General features: G+C 55.6%; 2 protein-coding genes across 10 annotated transcripts in view; both read right to left on the bottom strand.

The window, feature by feature from the left end:
- Window positions 1-5060, bottom strand: part of COL7A1 (collagen type VII alpha 1 chain) — a 32706-nt gene extending 27646 nt beyond the window's left edge. For all 3 annotated transcript variants that reach the window (XM_032649652.1, XM_032649649.1, XM_032649650.1), the window contains exons 1-13: window positions 5027-5060; window positions 3904-3989; window positions 3253-3433; window positions 2442-2601; window positions 2263-2356; window positions 2010-2171; window positions 1693-1856; window positions 1486-1615; window positions 1267-1383; window positions 1018-1164; window positions 816-932; window positions 591-740; window positions 380-508 (exon numbers count right to left, since the gene is read on the bottom strand). In XM_032649652.1, the coding sequence (XP_032505543.1) occupies window positions 380-508; window positions 591-740; window positions 816-932; window positions 1018-1164; window positions 1267-1383; window positions 1486-1615; window positions 1693-1856; window positions 2010-2171; window positions 2263-2356; window positions 2442-2601; window positions 3253-3433; window positions 3904-3988 (1636 nt within the window). In that variant the 5' untranslated portion in view covers window position 3989; window positions 5027-5060. The remainder of the gene's footprint in view (window positions 1-379; window positions 509-590; window positions 741-815; window positions 933-1017; window positions 1165-1266; window positions 1384-1485; window positions 1616-1692; window positions 1857-2009; window positions 2172-2262; window positions 2357-2441; window positions 2602-3252; window positions 3434-3903; window positions 3990-5026) is intronic.
- A 3119-nt stretch (window positions 5061-8179) lies between these two features.
- LOC116762745 (cytochrome b-c1 complex subunit 1, mitochondrial) lies at window positions 8180-17104 on the bottom strand. Of its 7 annotated transcripts, none has more exons than XM_032650119.1 (13): window positions 16714-17104; window positions 16320-16463; window positions 14683-14769; window positions 13445-13574; window positions 13058-13256; window positions 12397-12476; window positions 10700-10815; window positions 10318-10461; window positions 10017-10177; window positions 9809-9894; window positions 9237-9325; window positions 8815-8890; window positions 8180-8374 (listed from the first exon to the last, which is right to left on the bottom strand). In XM_032650119.1, the coding sequence occupies exons 1-13, from the start codon at window positions 16912-16914 to the stop codon at window positions 8310-8312; spliced, it is 1578 nt and encodes a 525-aa protein (XP_032506010.1). In that variant the 5' UTR covers window positions 16915-17104; the 3' UTR covers window positions 8180-8309. The 7 variants fall into 7 exon arrangements, 6 of the variants coding, with proteins under 6 accessions (XP_032506010.1, XP_032506011.1, XP_032506012.1 ...); XM_032650120.1 differs by having other exon boundaries at window positions 16320-16460; window positions 16714-16851; XM_032650121.1 differs by having other exon boundaries at window positions 16732-16835.
- Between the last annotated feature and the right edge of the window lie 1922 nt (window positions 17105-19026).

Genomic DNA, 19026 nt, shown 5'->3' with positions numbered 1-19026 from the left:
AGCGACATGAGTTGACAGGTCATCGACAGACAGTGAGGTGGAGTCAGTATTAGATGGGGACATGGGAGAACAGTGGTCACAGCTAAGGTTATAGAAGGGCGGGGGTTGAGCTTGTGGTTGTGGAGAAGGGTAAAAGCCATGGCCAGGGAGGTGGGGCAGGGAGTGGAGACAGATCCAGATGAAGAGACAGGCAGGGTCAGGGCAGGGAGCAGACAGACCCTGTGACGGGGTCTGGTTCAGTGCCATCTTGGGAGGTGGATGGACAAGGAGAGAGGAGGAGGCTGTAGAGACCCCGGAGTGGAGAAGGGCTGGAAAGGCTGGAATGGTTTGAAAGGCTGGAACTTTAGTGTGTGTACGGGTCTTGCTGTGTCCCCCTCACCCTGGATGCTGCGCACGGTGATCCGATACTCGGTGGCGCTGGGAACTGGCCTCCAGGACACTCGCACCCGCTGCCCAGGCAGCTCGGTGGCCTGTAGGTCTGTCACAGGGCCCATGGGCAGCTCTGGCTCTGTTGGACAGCACAGCCTGAGAGGCAGCCTGGGGCCCCTGTACCTTCCCCTCTCACTTGGCCGGGCCCACAGAGCCCTCACCAGGGGGGACCACAGTTGCAGGCGTGGCCACCTCGTGGCCCTCTAGCAGCGTGTAGAGTGTGAGGCGATACTCAGTGCCTGGCTGCAGCCCATCCAACTGGTAGCGGGTCACGTCAGAGGGCAGCACCACCTTCTGTGGCACCTCCAAGCCTGCAAGATGACAGGGTCAGGCCAGCTGAGGCCAGGTCCGGACCCAGCCTGCCCACCCCACCCTCCCACACGGACCACTCTCACGCCGCCACTCCAGCCGGTAGCCACGGGCCTCAGGCACCAAGTTCCAGGAAAGAAGGATGGATGTGGGGCCCAGGATGATGGGACGCAGGGTCTGCTCAACAAAAGTGTCTGCCCAGGGCACATGGGAGGTCAGTGGCCTCTATGCCCTGCCAGGCTGCCCACCCAGCCTGAAGAAAGCACCCAGCCCTCTCACCGGTACGGGCAGTCAGGGAGGTGGCAGGCCCCACGCTCCGGCCAAGCAGGGTGCTCACGGTCACCTCATAGTCTGTGCCAGGCTCCAGGTCACGCAGCAGCACTGACCCCTGCCCAGGGCCCAGCTCCTGCTGCTGCGTGGCCCCACCTGCACGGGGGGCACAGAGGGGTCAGTGGGTCTTGCAGACTCAGCACCCTACAGTCCTGTCTGAGGTGCAGGGACTTCCTTCAGCCCACACCTCTGACTCACCACTGAAGACCCGCCATGTCATGCGGTAGCCAGTGGCACCTGGCACACCCCGCCAGGCTACCAGGAGGCTGTGGGCTGTGGTGTTCTGGATGGTCAGCTCCGGTCCCTCCAGAGCAGCTAGGGGAAGGTCCCACCAGGGATTAGTGAGTCCAGAGTGGGGAGGGGTTACTGGGATGGGTGGTTAGGTGAGCAGGGTCAGAGGTTAGCAGAACTGCTCACTTGTCCGAGCTGTCCCACTCACGGCCTCCCCGATGCTGTTGGCGTAGAGGGCAACCACCGTCACTTGGTACTCAGTCAGTGGCCGGAGACCCTGCAGCCTCATGCTGGTCTCACCCGCTGGGACGCTCACCTGCCCAGGGTCAGAGGTCACTTCATCTTGGCCAGCTAAGTCCCCAGCCCTCCACCTACCACTGCTGACATCCTTACCTCCCGCCGTTCACTCGACAGTGGCTGTCCCAGCCCCGTCAGGGGCGTGTACTGGACCTTGTAGCCAGTCACAGGGCCACTGGCCGCTGTCCATTGTACTCTCAAGGATTGACTGCCTGGCTCAGACAGCACCAGGTCTCGTGGACCAGAGGTTGAGTCATCGGCTGGGAAAGGGGCAGTCAGGCAACCAGGCAAGAGGATCAAGGGTCAGCACTTATGGTACAGCACCGGGCTCAAGGGTCAGGAGCACATGGGATGGAATCAGTACTCCCAGGTTGGGGTTCGGGTCAGGGCACACAGGGTGGGCAGGAACTCACAGGGCAAGGCCACAGGCACGCCACCTGCAGTTGTGCACACCCTCCGGGAAACAAGAGGCAGTAGCGTCCTCAAGATGTTGAAGTCGTTGACGAAGAAGAAGAAATCGCTGGCCGGCTGTGAGGCGATTCGCTTCAGCTCCTCAGGGTCGGCATTCTTGATCCCTGAGGTGATGCCCAATCAGGGCTCAGCTGCCCACATGCCCTCTGACTCATCCCTGCCCCAGCTGACCTGTCACCCGAGCTTGGTACTCACCCACAGCAAACAGCTTGACTCCCTGCCCCTTCAGCCTCTGGGCAGCTGTGTCCACCAGGTCCTGGGACTTCCCATCTGTGATGAGGATGCAGACCTGGGGCAGGTGCAGAGTCAAGTCAGGACTGCCTCAGACACTTACTTGGGGTCACCTTGGAAGGCATGGTAGGGTGAGAGATCACCTTGGGAACACCAGGTCGGGCCAGCTGGGGCAGAAAGACACGGTCAGCCACGTGGAGAATTGCAGCTCCTGTGCGCGTGTTGCCTCCCTTGTAGCTGATCTCTCGGATTGCATGGATCACATCACCTCCTGAGCCAAGCGCATCCAGGCCAAATTCTGTCCTGTGGGGAGGTGGGTGGCAGCAGGCTAGGAGTAAGGGCTTTTTCTGGTCCTGGCCTCTAAGAGGCCTCTGGAATGAGGGTTGTATTGGGCCCCCTTGAGAGTCCACTTGGTTCTGTGATTCCTACCTTCCATCTCTGAAGCTCCCAAGCTAACAAACTCCTTAGGTACCCAACTGTGTTGTGCCTGTGGCTGGGCCTGGGCAGGCCTGGACCCCTTGGGGCTCCCAGGCTCAGGTACCAGGATGTCTGGTTAATTAAATAATGGTAGGAAGAAGGGCCCAGTTATAAGCAGGTGGACACTGGCCAGACAGGGAGGCCCTCTGCTGAGTGAGAGAGGCTGAAGGCATCAGGAGGCTAGAACAAGGAGAGTCCAGCAGGCACAGGGCATCTCAAGCCATGGGTCCCCTTCTAGGCCTCTCCATCTCTAGATCAGAAAACACAGCTCCTATCTTTGGCAAGGCACTATTCAGAAGGGGTCTCAGATGTGAGGGCTGTACCTAGGAGATCCCTGCTTCTGTCTTAAGAAGATGTCCTGGCTGGTGGGAGGGGGGATCCTCTGGGTTCCCTAAAGCCTAACCTAGGGGTTTGGGGGCTCTCTGCTTCTTTCTGGGGGTGGGGTCCTGGTGGGTCCAGCTGTGGGGAGCCACTCACCGTGGGTCATCGCTGTACTGCACGGCAGCGAAGCGCACACCCTGTGCACCGGCTGCCCCGGAGAAGGGCAGCACCAGCCCCTCAAGGAAACCCCTCACTTCGCGGAAGTTGCTTCGGCCAATGGACGAGGAGCCGTCGAGTAGGAACACGATGTCAGCGGCGTAAAGGCGCGTGCAGCTCACTGGGGCAGGGAAAAGCGATCACGATTTTTTCTTGGGGCCCACCCACCCCCTACCTTCACTGTGGTCCCCTGGGGCTGGGGAGGGGAGTTGGCCTCATCCACTGTGCAAACGGGCACAGGCTGGCTTGGGCCTGGGAGCGGTGGAGGCAGCAGAGGTGGGGCCTGGAGCGGAGTCTCACGCGGAGGACTAGTGGGGAGGGAGAGTCGCCGGAGCGGGTGTGGATCTGGGACTGAAGTTGGCTGGCGTCTGGGGACCAGCGCGGAGTGACATAGGGTAGGGGACCCACGCACAACTGGATGCAGTTTTGGAGATGCAGTGTGGGTCGCGGAGGGCTTGGGGAGTCCAGGGAAAATTAGGAGAAATGCATAAGTCGAGGAGGGTGGGAGGCGGGATCCAGGATGAAGGTCGAGTGGAGTTGTGGGTGGCAGGGTGCAGTGCCCTGGATGGGGTCCTTCTCTGCCGTACCCACCTCTCTCCCTGTGCTGGGCCCACACTCGGGGAGCCCCTGCCAGGATCCCCGCGCAGAGCGCAGCCACCAGGAGCCGCAGCCTCATCCTGGGTGAGGGAAACGGTCAGCCAGGACCCCGCCTCTGTCCCTCAGCCTTGGTGGGTCCGAGGCCAGCGTTCTCCCACCCCCAGTCCCGGTCTTGCCTGCCGGTCCGCCGGCTCCGATCGCCAGCCGCTGCTGCAGTCCCGCCGCCACGGCAGAGAAAAGTCCCTGATCCCGGGGGCGGAGCAGCGGGCGGGGACCCAGGCGGCCCACCCCCACCCATCGCCCCAGAAGTCGCCGCCCCTGCCACCCCTCCCCTGGACAGATGATCTGACTCCACTTAAGTGTAAAGACCCCCACCTCCCGTGGCTTCTGGGATTTCCCCAGGAGGTTCTCTACAGATGGATGTTGAGGGATCCCTCTCCAACCCCATCTAGGGTCAGAGATCTTGGCTGCTTTAGGTCAAACAGACTAGAAGTGACTGCTGGAGACCAGACTTCAGACAGGTTCCCGGGGATGAAAGACGCAGCAGGATGTTGGTGGGGTAGAAGATGCAGCTGGAGATGACTCACCACCCCCCTCCCCCCACTCCACCCCCACCTCCGACTGGGCTACCTAGACAAGCCCTCAGGCCATGAGTCCCAGCTGGCCTCTCCTGTGATTCAGCCATCCCTTTGTCTGTCGGGTCTCCTGTGTCCCACCCCAATCCCCTCAACAAGCAGAGCAGCCCCCAGCAAATGAGGGGCTCTAGGCTCATGCCAGGGAGAGCAAGGCACCACTGGGCTGCATCCAAGTAATGCCCACCCCTACTTTGGAAGGGGAAGCCAGGAGGAGAAAATCTGTATTGTACTTATGCAGACATGTCCATCCCAGTGTCCTGGACCCCTTCCTGTGCTCTGAACCAGCCCCAGGCAGATGCCATCCAGCTGTGCCTCCAGGGAGGGGTTATCCATGTGTGGAGTCACCCACAGTGACAGCTCATCTCTCAGGAATCCACCCCCTCCTGCCTATGCCCCCACTGGTGCGCCTGTCCTGCTCCAGCCAGGCTCCCCTACCCACACATTCTCATTTTGGCCCCTCAGAGTCCCCTCCTCCAACCTACTCTTCTTCTGCATTGGGTCTTCGTTGCTGTGCGTGGGCTTTCTCTAGTTGCGGTGAGCGGGGGCTACTCTTCATTGCAGTGCGTAGGCTTCTCATTGCGGTGGCTTCTCTTGTTGCAGAGCTCGGGCTCTAGGTGCGTGGGCTTCAGTAGTTGTGGCATGCGGGCTCAGTAGTTGTCGCTCGCGGGCTCTAGAGCGCAGGCTCAGTAGTTGCGGCACACAGGCTTAGTTGCCCCGTGGCATGTGGGATCTTCCCGGACCAGGGCTCAAACCTGTGTCCCCTGCATCAGCAGGCGGATTCTTAACCACTGTGCCACCAGGGAAGTCCCCAACCTACTCTTCTTGAAGACCCCCTTCCACCCATCATCTCTGCCAGGCCCAGAGGTCACCCTGGGCTCCTCCCTCCCTTCCTCACGGCCCTCAAGGTCCACCTGTGGTGTCCACCTTCATAACTACTCCTTCCTCACTCCTCTTCCCTTAACCAGGCTGAATTCCCACCCGTCTCCCTCAGCTGGCTTCTGTGATTATGGACAGTCCCCTCAACACACCCGCAGGCCAGGGACACTCTTTGTATATACGTATGTGTTCATTATAGCGGTTGATACTGAGATAGAGAGATCCTTCCCCTGTTTTTTTTAAGCCTGGAGAATACTTCTAGACTCACCACTGCCATAGGGCCCCTTCCAACGTGCCTGGCCCCCAGCCTCTCCTGGGGCTCCACAGGCTAATGGGGGACAAAAGGGGACAGCACTTCTGTTAAACTTGTCTGCCTTGTCCTCTTCTAGGTATGGCCAGGTCTCTGGTATGGCCAGAGCTGGGGGCAGTGAGAACCATCCATACTGCCTGTTTTCCTATTGTCCAATAAGGCTTGAGCTACAGGGACAGCCCCAAATTATCATGAAGTACAGCACTGTGATCCATAGGGCCCAGAACCTTTTCCCTAGGTCAAGGTCTCTTCAGCCATGTCCCAAGACCCCCCAACCCTTTGAAATCTGTCCTTCACGTGAGGGCTGCAGAGACCCAGTCGTGCCCTCATTACAGAGGCAGCCCCTGCCTGCAAGACCCTCACCTCTTCTTGTACAGCAAGGGTGGGTGAGAGCAGGACAGACATACATACACATTTGGGTCTAGCCTTTAGGAGAGACTGGAGGCCCAGCTGAGAGGGTGTTCAGGCAAACCTCATCAGAACCATGAGGGGTCCCCCAAAAGAAATGGCTGCCTGCTGTGAGGGGGTCACTCAAAGCGTGCTACGGGAGGCTGTTGGAGGCAGAAGCAAGGTTGAGGATGAGCACAGGTCTGGCGCTCGGGGGGGAGGCTCATGAGCAGGGGTGTGGCCTCCTGGCAGGCACAGTTAGGGACCAACCCCAGACACCAGCTCCCTCCATAAACACACTGGGGCCCTAGAGTTTTCTTTCTCCTTCCCACACTCCCCTGGACATTTCCTCCTCTGGCTTCGGTCACCACCTCTGCTGGATGGCACCATGTCTCCAACTGGGGCCTCTTTTGGGGATTCCAGCCCCACACATCTGTCTTGAACACCTCCAAATTTCTCAGAACCGTGGCCAAAGCTGGGCAGGTCATCCTCCTCCAACCTGCCCCTCCCCTGTGGTACCCCAGCCCTGCTGGGGATGCTGCCCTGCTTGCATCCCCTGAAGCCCACTCCAGCTCTTACTATAGCTGTGGTATCTGCTCTGCCACAGAGCTGCTCACCAGAAGCGCACAGAAATCCACCCTGAGTCCCCAGGCTAACTCTCAGCTGACCAAGTCACTTCTCTTCCCGTTAACTTCCAATACACCTCCCCCAGCACGCCTCCAAAGTAAAGATCAAATTCCCTGGCTAGGCATGCAAGGTCCGTTAGGACCAGATCACTCGCTCGAGCGCTCTGTGTCCAGCACACCTGTAGCCTTTGAGAGTCAGGCCTGGCCTTAGCAGAGAAATCAAGCCCCATCCTCCAGGAGCTCAAACTTGGGACAAAACGCTTGGCACTTGCTGTTCCCCAGCCTGGATATGCTGTGTCTGTAACCATCCAGGGGTGGGCCTGTCAGGGTTCTGCACTGTCCAGCAGCTTCTCTCCAGTTGTTCACAAAGTAGGATGACCTGAGTCCCCCAGCCTTGGGTTCTAGAAAGCACTTGACAGTTATTTCCTAATTGACGACTTGTGGCAACAAACAGAGCTGAAGGGAAAAGCACTGGGGTGGAGTGGGAGCAAACTGAGGGCTGTTTTGGCCACTGCAAGGCTGGGATGCTGGGGCACTTCTGAATAGCCATCTTCTCAAGAAACCTTGTCCCAGAGCCCTGTCCACAAGTGCCAGCAGCACCTCCCTCACAGCAAAATTGGGCCCCACACTTCCATTCCCCCACTGGGATCCCAGGGAACCTGACTGTGGAAGGGTTGGGGGGCACAGGAAGAGGGGCCTATCTGCCCACCTGCCTTGGGGACCATTGCCCAAAGGTGGCAGGGGGACTAGACAGTTGAGAGCTCCACCAGGTCCTCAGGGAGATGAGGAGGGGACTGCCAGGCCAGCAGCTCAGACTTGCCTGGGACAGACCAAGTCTAGGGAGGGGGCTCAGGCCCCACTGAGTTCAGGGATATTCTTGGAGCCTGAGTCAGCGGCAAATCAAGGCAAAGGATTCTTGCCTTGCCTGTCCAGGCAGCAGTTAGAAACCAAATGGGAACACTATGCCCCAGGCTATCCTCCTCCCAGAATCCAGAGTAAACATATGAAGGAGGCTCCCTCAGGGACATTCCTTGGCCTCTCCTGGTCCGTCTGGGGTACGAGGGTCCGCCGGAGGGTGACCGCACAGGACCCACAGCAAGGGGCTTCCCACCTGAGACCCCTGAGTTCCCAGGCTGGGACCTCTACCAGGGCAAAGTCTGGGCCTGCAGTTCCCATGGCCTCCCACACCTCACTCTTGGGACAGATTGGCTAAGAGCATCGCCTATGTGGCTAAATGGAAACAGCTGGCCTCAGCTCCCTGCAGGCATCAAAGGCTTCCGGCCTCTGTGCTGCAGCCCCACGCTTGCCCCTCGCTAAGGACACATCAGCCTGTGGGAAGGCAGAAGGATCTAGGAGATGCAGAACCGGGAGGAAGTCCCTGCTCCCCAATCCACTGCCCAGTGGACCCCATGCCAATGCCAAGAGAGGGACGCGGCAGTTCTCAACACAGGACTTTATTGGTTGGTGGTTATCTGCAGGACAGGTTTGAAGGACTGAGGTGATATGTTTGTGGTTGGGGGGACCACAGACCCTGGCCCCGCCCTTTTGCCTGCACAGGCTTCCTGCCTAGAAGCGCAGCCAAAACATGCCACTACGGATCCGGTTATAATCTGGAAGCTGTTCAATGGGCCCTGTGGGGATAAGGTGGGGCGTCAGGGTGAGGTACCTGGCCTGTACAGGGACACCTGGCCCTGCGCCGCACCCCATCCAGAGCTGCCCAGAGCAGCACAAGACAGGCTTGGAGTGGAAAGAGGGAAGAGAACATTCCTCCAGGGGGTGCTGAGCCTGTCCCTTCATGCTCTGGCCTTTGGAGCTCCACCCCACACATGGAGGTGTCCATTACCTGGCGGGTGTGGGGTACTGATGGAGGCACCTTGGCAGGGAGTCAGGGAGCTGCTAGGACAGGTTTTCTGAGCAGGAACTCCCTGGCAGCCAGGCTATTGGGCAGAGCCTCTTAGGGGCCTCAATGTGCTGCTCCCCATGAAAGCTGGGGGATGGGGGAGCAGAGGCAGAGGGGAGGCCAAGACAACAGACTGCGAAGGACAAAGAGCAGACTTTCTAGGCCACTCACCCAATCCAGCCACTGCTGGACACTGATCATAGAAGTACTTGGAGCAGACCTCACGCATGATACTGGCATCCACCTCCTGCAGGATGAAGCAGAGGGCACACTGAGTGACAGGCACCTGGGGACTACCTCTGCCAGTCAATATTATCCAGACGACCAAGATCTTCCACACGTACCATGGAGCTGCCCCTCAACCAAAAGGGGAAATGCAGCAGGGCTCTCCCTGCTGTAGACTTCCTCAGGCCCCACCCATCCCTACAGCCATCAGTGCCTCTGCCCTGCCCTCCAATTACACCACCGAGGCAGGTGATGCTGCCTAGGACACCAGGGTTGCCTACAGGAGCAGTCTGCACTGCCTCAACTCTCCACCCTCTGGGAGTCTGCCAGGCCAAGACTCCAGAACCTCTCCCAGGGGCCCTTGTTACCGCAATCCGGCTTTCCCACTCAGCCAGGGGGATGCGGCGGCCATATGTCAGAAGACTACGTCCAATGTCCTCACAAACAGGAGTGGTGCCTGCAAGGGTTGGGGGAAGTTTACAGGTCCACATGGTCCAATCCACGTGCGTCCAAGCCATGCATGCGAGGGTGCCCCCAAGAAGCCCCGGCTGAGAGCACTACCCCCACCCACCAAGCAGCCCACCTCGCTGCCAGTGAAGCAGCACGGAGTGAGAGTGGGAGCAGCGTCCTCGGCATATGTCCCAGAGAGGCTGCCGAAGTGCTTCACGGTACACACAGAACCTACAGCGTTCTGGGCTGACCTGGACCTTGGTCTGACCTAGACCACAACTCTCACTTGTACAACCACCTGTCACTGTATCCATGGGCTGTTGATCTAGCCTACCCACACCTGTACCTAAAACCCCAGGCCCCTGTGAGAGGGGTGGTGGTGGGGTATGGTGTGACCTTCGAAGTTTTCGTTTCCAGTCTTGGTTAGGAACACTGGGACTGTCACTGCCAGTATGCACTCTACCCCTTGCCACAGGGCTGCAGGACTCACCGATCAGATGAGACACCAGAGCATTTCTGAGAATGTTTTTGCCCCGGACCACCTCGCTCTCTGTGGCACTGGTGCAAAGGCGCATCCTAGAGCAGGGGTGGGGCGGGATTCATCCTGAGAGACGGTGCTGTCTCTGAGCCTCCCACGGTCCTGCTCAAAGGGCCCTATTCCCTCCCCACCTCCCTGGCACCACTAGGCCGCCACTCACCACTGGCCTTGTAGGAAGAACATCATGTCGTCGATGCTCATGTGGTCGCAGACAAAGTGTGCGCCCAGCAACCCTGTCTCTGCATAGCAGATATTGAAGGTCTGGAAACTCTGGCACAGCTTCTTGGTTGCAGCAACTGCAGCCAGTGGGCTGGACAAGTGCTACCAGGGATGAGGGTGGTCAGCACCCACCCTCCTGTCTGCAGTCCACACCCCAAACCCCACAGTACAAGCGCCCACAGCCTAGCTCCCTCTCTTCCCTGAAGACAAGGTCCCATCCCATGCCCACCCCTGGCACTCACCGTGCCACCACCGTAAGTGCAGTCATAGTGGCCAATGATGGCATTGGCCACCTGGAGGGCCACATTGTCCGGGTTGGCCCAGCCAGGCCCCTCCACTGCAATGGCCACATGGGCCAAAGGCAGGGCATCATCACGGTGGCGGATCTGAAACAGTACATGGCAAAGCTGAGGGACAGCCAGATTTCCCAGGTGACCAGCAAAGGTGCCAAGTGTGGGTGGAGAGTGTGCATGCAAGTGTGAACACGTGTGCCTGTGAGGCAGCAGCCACAGGACACATGGCCAACTCGAGGCATCTCCGGAGTCATGAAGATAGCCATGCACATGAGGGTGCCCCCAAGAGGTCCTGGCTGAGGGCACTACCCCCGCCCACCAAGCAGCCCACCTCGCTGCCAGTGAAGCGGCAGGGAGTGAGAGTGGGCACAGCGTCTTCAGCGTATGTCCCAGAGAGGCTGCAGAAGTGCTTCTGGGCGAGGTCTAGCAGCTGCCGGTGCTCCACCCCTGCAGAGACAGACAGCAGAGTTACTGGCCAGCCAGGGCCCAAGGCACAGGGTAGGGGAGATCACACACAAGCAGAGGACCCCATGTCCTGCCTTGGTGGGAAACACCAAAAGGAAGACATGACATCAGGACAAGGTGAGGAAAGAGGACCCTTCACAGACACACCCTATCTCATGGGCAGGGCAGGCACCTCAGGGTCAAACAGCTTCCATCACCTCAGCCACAGGGAAGCAGCAGCATGCTGAGTTAAAAATGGGTTCCCACGTGACACATTCCCACCAGCACCAAGGACAAGACTGGTGCTCCCTGGGCATAAGGCCACCTGCCCTGCCTTCTCCCTCTGGCCCTTCCTCAAGCAGATCCTATGGGGGCTGGCAAGTGAGAGGGCACAAAGAGGTGCTACGCAGGGCTGTGACTAGCTCCCGGGTCCCCTGAGAGCTGGGGATGTTTACCAGTAACGTTACAAACTCACGCCTCAGGACCCCTCCTGGACCTCACCTCTGCAAGAGGAGGCCTTTGCTGCCATAGCGCCTTGACCAGTGGGCGCTGTGGTAGTAAGCAGCCTCCCCCAGGTACAGCCTTCTAGGTGCCTCTGCCGTTTATTCTTTCCTTCCCTGAGCTCAGATCCTGTTGGACTCAACAAAGTCTGATGTGTCAGTAGCTCAGACTGCTCTTGGTCCTGAGGTTCACTGGCCCCAAGGCCACCAATCATGTTCTTCCTATCAATTTTTCTTGCCCAGTCAGCTGTCACGACCTAAGTTGGGAAAGCACCCTGGCCCTGCTCCCGTCCCCTCCCCGCCACATCCCCTCCTCTGTCAGGTGTGTCTACCTAAAAAGCCACCCTGAGTCCCTGCACTTCTCTCCCAGCTCCTACCGTCCCCCACCAGGCACCTGCAGCAAGCACTCCCTGCGCCTGCCCACTTCCGCTCTGGCCCCTACACGGCAGCAGAGCAAGCCTCAAAACACACCAGCCCGTGACACTGCTCTTCCCCTCTGCACAGACCTCCCATTCCCCACCGAATTAAATCCCACCTCTCTTTAAGCCTCTGTTCAAATGACACATGCTTCAAAAGCACCTCCCAATTCAAAAAAACAAACAAACAAACAACCACCTCCCTACCCTCTAACTCTGAGTCCCCCATTAAAGTCCCCCTACCACTGTATGCCTTCCTTTCAAGGCACTTCCCATCTGTCATGCAATGTCTGGTTTGCCCACTGACAAGGCCAAGAGAAACAGGCCTGAGGCCTTGAATCTCCCACCAGCCTACAACCTGGATCTCCTACGACCAGGTGGGGCTGAGAAAACCCTGAGGCCTGGAGAGGCCAACAGCCCAACTGAGGCCTGTACTAAAGAGCGGAGTAGCATCCCTGGGCGGCCAGTTTCAGTGGTGGTGGCAGAGGAGAATCCCACCCCACCTCAAAGAGCATGGAAGAGAAGTCACTCCCCTCAAGGACAGGGTGGGAACAGTGTCCCCAGGAGTGGAAGATCCCTATGGTCAGAACTGGGAGACTTGGCCCTGGTAACCAAGGCCACAGCCCACCCCCCTATTACCACAGGGCTTCAATGAGCCCATCGCTCACCTCCAGCTGCTGCTAAAACCATTCGAGAGGCCTTGTAATGCCGGCTGAGGTACTCAGTCAGGTCTGCCCGAGACAGCTTCCTGCAAGACATACAGCCAATTGGTCAATACCGCTCCCAAACCAGAATGATCTGGGTCACACAAAACGGGGCTGAGGAGACAGACCAGGAGACATGGCTTCTCTGGAAAGCAGGACTCCACACATCAATTGGTCCTTGCCCCATTTCTGCCACCCACCACTCTGGGGCCCAGAGGGCAGCCCTCATTGGGCCCCCCTCACATCCCACCTCAGGACAGGCTTGTAGTCCCCTCTGAGGAGGGTGAGAACTGACGGTGGGGGCTCTTGAGGGGCAACAGCAGAGCTCATCCCACCAGAGGACAAGAAGCCATGTGGAGGGATACCCAGAGCACCCTCCCTCAGGCTGGCAGGACATGCATGGAAACGTACCCTAAAGCAAAGCCCGAAATTCAAGTGAAAACCACACAGGTGTTAAAAAAGACTCACAGGGACCATGTGGCAACATAGAAAATGTCTCCAGTTGTGTGAATTAGGAAAATAAACAGCACAGACAGCAGATCAACTAAAAATAAACTCATGTGGACATGGCCTGGCCATGCCAGAATGAGGGGACAAATTCCACCCCAGACCAGCCAACACTCACCTGACATTCTCATTGGACCCCTCCACGGCCTGGGCTAGAGGTGTGCCCTGGAATGCCGTGGCATGCAGGTAGTCAAAGACCACGTCCCGCATAGATGCATCATTCTCCTGCAGCTCCTGCAGGATCACATCACGCTCCTTCTCAACCTGGGAGTCTTCTAGGCTGCAGTTCTGCACAATGTCGGCCAGGAGCTCCACAGCTGGATGCAAGGACAGGTTTGGTGACCAGTAACAGGACAAAACCCCAGGCCTAACACCAGTGGTTGCTTTGTTGCAAGGCCATACTCTAAGGGTAACCCCATTCTTCAGCCAGGCCAGGGGCTCCTGAGTGCCTGTCCTCTGCACTCCTGGAGTCCTACTGGTGTCCCGGCCCCATCCTCCAGCGTACCTTTTGGCAGGTCCTTAGACAGTGCCTTGATGTAGTAAGCTGTGTGCTCCCGGGTGCTGTAGGCATTAAGATGGGCCCCCATGCTCTCTACCTCCTTCTCCAAGGCAATGCCAGGCCGATTCTTTGTTCCCTGGAACCACACATCAACAGGACAAATCAGGAGCCACATGGGAGCCCAGGACCCCATCCTCACAGGCTGAAGTCCCAGCAGGACCACTGGTCCACAGGTATCTCCCTCAGCAAAGACTCTGGGGTTATACAGCCCAGAGGCTGTGCTCACCAAGTGCTTAGCAGGCCTTAAGCCAATCAACGCCACGGCATCGAGGACCAAGAGAATGAAGACATCCAGGGGCCAGGAAAGAAGGGCATGGCCAAAGCAAGTGCTACCTGAAATCCAGAGCTCCCATACCAAGAGGGGGCATAGCATTTGACTGAGAGCTCCCATACCAGCCTGATCTTACCAGCACTCCCTCTCCTCCTACTGACAGTCATGGTCAGGTAAGCTCACACCTGTGCTCAGGTGATGCTACCACTACCCACTCTCCTTCATACCATTTATACGACTCTGTGTGTGTGCTATGGCCTCTGTAGGACTCAACCTTAGTCCAGTGTGTGTGTATGTATGTGTGCGTGTGTATGGCAGTGCTGCTGTCCAATGACACACACACACGTATCAATGTGTTGAGACTGACACACATAACTGTGATGCTGGACCTGGCTAGCTGCCCATTCCTGCTCCACAACACCACCTATCCCGTATCTTCTCCATTTTTTTCATTCATTTAAGAACTCAGTCTCCACTCCATGTGAACACGAGGTGGCTTAGGAGCTGTTCCCGTCCTCAAGAAAGCTCCTACTCACTTCTATAAACAAGAGATGCACAGCATTTTACAAAAACTAAATCTGTGGGTTTGTTACAATGCACGTGTACATCCACAATTCTATATCCGTGCATGCACACAACACAGGCCTGGCCTCTGGTGAAGAGCAGGGCTCCTATGGCTCCCTGGGGTTTTTCTGGCTCTGGGGGCCTTGTGCAGGGGTTCACCAGATAGGCGCTCACTCAGAAGAGGCCAAGTCCACATGACTCCTCCCAGAAAAGCCATCCAGAGATCTCTTTCCCCTGCTACCCTGCTAAAACCCATAACTGAGGAGGCTGACTTTTCTGAACTGCATCCTCAGGAGGGACAGCAGGAAGCCCTAAGCCCAGGGGAGATGCAGGACTTTAGGAGCCTCACCTTGAAAGCCAGATGCTCCACAAAGTAGCCTGCCCCGTTGTTCTTCTCAGTCTCATAACGGCTGCCAGCATCAATCCACACCCCCACCTGGACAAGAAACCACCAACAAAAGTAACAAACAAACCACCTCAGCCCCCCTTACACTCCACCCTGCAGGACTCAGCACAAGCCCCAGACAGGGGCTCACAGTCCCACGCTGGGGAAAAACTTCTCAGCAGGACCCCTGTGCTTAGAGGCACAGGGCACCAGCTGAATAACTGCAGTCACACTGCATCACCTCTCCTCCCTGCTCTATTTCCTGACTGGTTATCGAGACTCGCAGGGAAGCTTCAAACCAGGCACGTTCACCTGTCCCATCACCACAGGAAATTCTTAAATTCAACCTCACTTTTCAGTTGATTCTTTGTTTCTTCTAGGCAAGCAACTAATCATTTGAAAACAACTTCTTTTCTCCTTCCTAAAAATTATACCCTGCCTTTTTTCTGGTGATTGTGTCCTTTCGCCATTAAAGGAGAGACTATTGGCATAAACACTGAACATTTTATCGTAAGTAGCCTTCGTTCACACTTTAAAAAAAGTTTTAAACAGAGCTGGACACCTAACACTGCCAAGTGTCTCCTTGGCACCCAATGAGAGAATCTTATAATTTTCTTAATAGTCTCCTGGTGTGCTGTGAAACACAAACCACACTACTCACCCCCATGGTGACATAGACCTAATCTTTTAATTTACTATTTGTTTCATAGCTGACTTAAAATGTTCACATGTACTTTCCTAAGAGATGTTGATACACGTACCATACGTCATAAATTCTTTACATGAACGTCTATTACACATCTAACATCTTCGAAAGATACATTTTACAATCCATGGTATCCTTTGATTATAACTGGCAGCATTCTTTTCCTGCCACTAGAGCACAGTGATGCTCCTTACAATCTAGAGCATCTTAGTGTCCATGAAATACAGCATTCTCTACCAAGCTTTCTTAACAGGCTGTGGGTCGGCTTATACAGGTGCCATGTTATAAGGAAGTTGCCCATCACCTTTTGTTGTGTTCAGTAACAACTTATATCACACAACATTATTTGTTCCTGGAAAACTGAAAGAATTTACCAGTAAAAGCACCTGAAGTTTGGGGTGGGGAGGAGACGGTTCACTTCTTGAGAATCTTCTCTGTTTATCTAGCCAAGATTTCTATCTTTGAGTGAATTTTGAGGAAAATTATCCATTTAACCGGAATTTTCTAGTTGATTTCTTCTGCAATACATTTCCAGTCTAGGCAAGGGATTGACTTTGGGCCATGAGCCTGGCAGTCACCTAATGTCTCTGAACCCCATTTTCCTCATTGAAGGATCACTTCTCTCATATGGGCTGCTGAAGAAAAAGCTGAAAAAAGACTTGGCCTCCTGATTGGCAAGCATCACACGCTAAGTAAGTGTTGGGTACGGTGAGGATTGCCCCCAAGAAGTCAAGGCGTGGCTAGGGTAGGGATTGGGGTAGGAGGGTCAATCCTGAGGTGGCTGGGAGGAGTCTGATCCAAACCACAGAGCACTTGAGCCCAAGGTCACACCCCGACTTGGGAAAGGAGACCATGCCCAATATTGAGGTGCACTCCCGACAGCGGACCCACTCACCGTGCAGGTAGGCTGGGAGGACTGCTCCGAGGCCACTCGCAGCCCGTTGTCCAGCTGGCTGACCTGCGTCTCCGGCACGCTCTGCAGGGCCTGGGCGTAGGTGGCGATGCCCCGCAAGACAGGCGACCTCAGCAGGGCCGGCTGCTGGAAAGGGGCGACCAGGACTGAGGATTAGATTGGAGGATCACCCCTTAGCTCTCAGGCCTGCGGTGGGATCCCCGTCTCCGCCCCCAGGCCAGCCGCGAGACTCCCATGCGTGCCCTCGGCCGTGACCTTCCCACGACCCTGACCCCGCGACCTCCCCATTCTCGACCCGCCACCGCTAACAGCCCGCTCCCTGTCTGCTTTCCAAAGACCCGCTCCCCATAGCTCTGCGCTCTCGCTGACACCTCACCGAGCGGCGGCTGCGCACCAGCACTCGCGTCCCGGCGCTGGCCGCCCGGCAAACCGCGGAAGCCGCCATCTTCTGGCTCCAGTGGACGCTGAGCCGCGCCACGCATGCGTAGAGTGGACGCAGCGGCGCGCGAGGCGCAGGCGCAGTACCGCAGACTTGGCGCTCGGCTGCTCCCTGGCGGACGACGCCGCGGATATTCATTCTCTGCTGGTCGTTAGTTCTTGTCTCCGCGTCCCTGGGTAACAGTGCGCATTAATCCATCTGGCTAGGCATCATCTTGCGCGGGTCTGTTCTGGATCCAGCCCATCTTCCCTCTTTACCCGTGGTGGTGGCGTTGGGGACAGAGTGCGCGATGTTTCTCGCGAACAGTGGGCGCCTCGACTCCACTGAGTGCTCAGAGCGGCCGGGCGGGCGGGGAGCGCAGCCACAGCAGGTTTGCGAATCGCAACCCCAGGGCTAAACCACCAGGGTGGAACCTGGGACTACGAGGCTGCTGCTGAAAGTCACGCTTTTCTCTTTAAAGGAATGGAGAAAGTTCAGGCGGTTGACATGGAAAGAATTTAGCAATATATTGCTAAGAAAAAAGGAACAGTTTTAGAGACTAATTTGTGAAAAGGATTCCTTGTTTGGAAAACAAAACACACACAAAACAAAACGAAGTGCTTTTTCTAATAGGCTACATAGAAAAAAACCCAGAGGAACTCACTCTAAACTCTCATTCAGGTGACTTACAGAAAATGAATTCGGGGAAGGGAAAAGAGGCTACCATTTTTACACTTCTGTATTATTTTAATACATAATTTAAAATTTTTAGGGAATTCCTTGGCGGTCCAGTGGTTAGGACTCTGCGCTTTCACTGCAGTGGCCCGGTTTCAATTCCTTGTTGGGGAACTAAGATCCTGCAAGCCGCGGGTCTCAGCCAAAAATAAAAAAGTAAAATAAAAATAAATTTTTTACAAAAGATGTTTGTTGCTTTTGAAATAATAGCATATTTCTGAACTGTACTTCCTTTTACAGGTATATGAGATTTTCTGTGATCTTTCAAAATATCACTCAGAACTTTCTTTTATAAAAATCAGACAGAAGATGCTTAAGTGTGCACTGATAAATATTTTGTGAACTAAAATTATGTTATGATCTTGACATGAAAAAATAAAGTGAAATAGAATCTCCTAATTAGTTTTTTAAAAACTAGTTTTTAGAACCGTCTTATATTTACAGAAGAATTGAGCAGATGGTACAGAATTTCCCATATATCCCTGCCCACATACAGGCATGCAGTTATTCCTATTAATAGCTTACCTTATTGTGATACATTTGTTACAATTAATGAACCAATATTGACATATTATTATTAACTAAAGTCCATAGTTTATTCAGATTCCCTTAGTTTTAGTTTTTACCTAATATCCTTTTTCTTTCTAGGATCCTATCCAGGATACCACATTCCATTTCGTTGTCATGTCTCCTTAGACTCCTCTTGCCTGTGACACAACCTCTTCCAGTGACCAGCGCATTGTGCACCTTCCTTCTAGCAGAGCTCCCCCAAAGAGCTCACTGCCTCCAATTCCTCTCCTCCCACTCTTTCCCAAACCCACTCCAATCCCATCCCCAATTCATTCCTCCAAAACCACACCTGTAAAGGTAATCAATGAGCTCCATGTTGCTAAATCTAATGGCCAGTGCTCGGTCTTGTTTAAAGTGATTGGCCACTTTTTCCTCCTTAGAGCCTCATCCCTTCTCCACCTTTAGTTTCCCATGCTCTTCTGTTCTTGTCCTACCTCCCTGTACATCTCAATTAAACATGCTAAAGCTGGGACTTCCCTGGCGGTCCAGTGGTTTGCACTCCGCACTTCAACTGCAGGGGGCACGGGTTCGATCCCTGGTTGGGGAACTAAGATACTGCATGCTGTGCAGCACGGCCGGGGTGGGGGGAAAAAATATGCTAAACTTGAACTCTTTACTTTCCCTTCCAAACCTGTTCCTCCCATAATTGTCTTCATCTCAGTAAATGACACTTCCATTAACCAAGTTGCTCAGGCTAAAAATCTAGGAGTCATCCTTGACTCTTCTCTCTCAAAATCCACACCCAATCTTTTAGCAAATCCAATAATTTCTAATCCAGTTACCGAACCCCCCCTTTCCCCACCCCACTGCTACCCTGGGGTGAGAAGGGAAGGACAATGAGACAACCAGGAAGTGTGATGTGGTAGATGCCCAGGGACGGATATGTTTCAAGAGATTGGTCAAAAAGGAAATGCTGCTAAAAGGTCAAGTACAAGCAGTGGTCATTGCAATGATTTGGCAAGAGTC

Source organism: Phocoena sinus, chromosome 11, assembly GCF_008692025.1.
Source record: "Phocoena sinus isolate mPhoSin1 chromosome 11, mPhoSin1.pri, whole genome shotgun sequence".
Taxonomy (NCBI): domain Eukaryota; kingdom Metazoa; phylum Chordata; class Mammalia; order Artiodactyla; family Phocoenidae; genus Phocoena; species Phocoena sinus.
Note: the sequence above shows the minus strand (reverse complement) of the source record. Positions and strands in the feature narration are given on the sequence as shown.

Excerpts from the sequence above, each read along its gene's own strand:
- LOC116762745 (XM_032650119.1), bottom strand. The coding sequence starts at position 16,914 with ATGAATATCCGCGGCGTCGTCCGCCAGGGAGCAGCCGAGCGCCAAGTC. Across the intron at positions 16,464-16,713 it reads TGGTGCGCAGCCGCCGCTCG|CAGCCGGCCCTGCTGAGGTC; the intron begins GTGAGGTGTCAG and ends GCCCCTTTCCAG. Across the intron at positions 10,462-10,699 it reads GCCGCTTCACTGGCAGCGAG|ATCCGCCACCGTGATGATGC; the intron begins GTGGGCTGCTTG and ends GTACTGTTTCAG.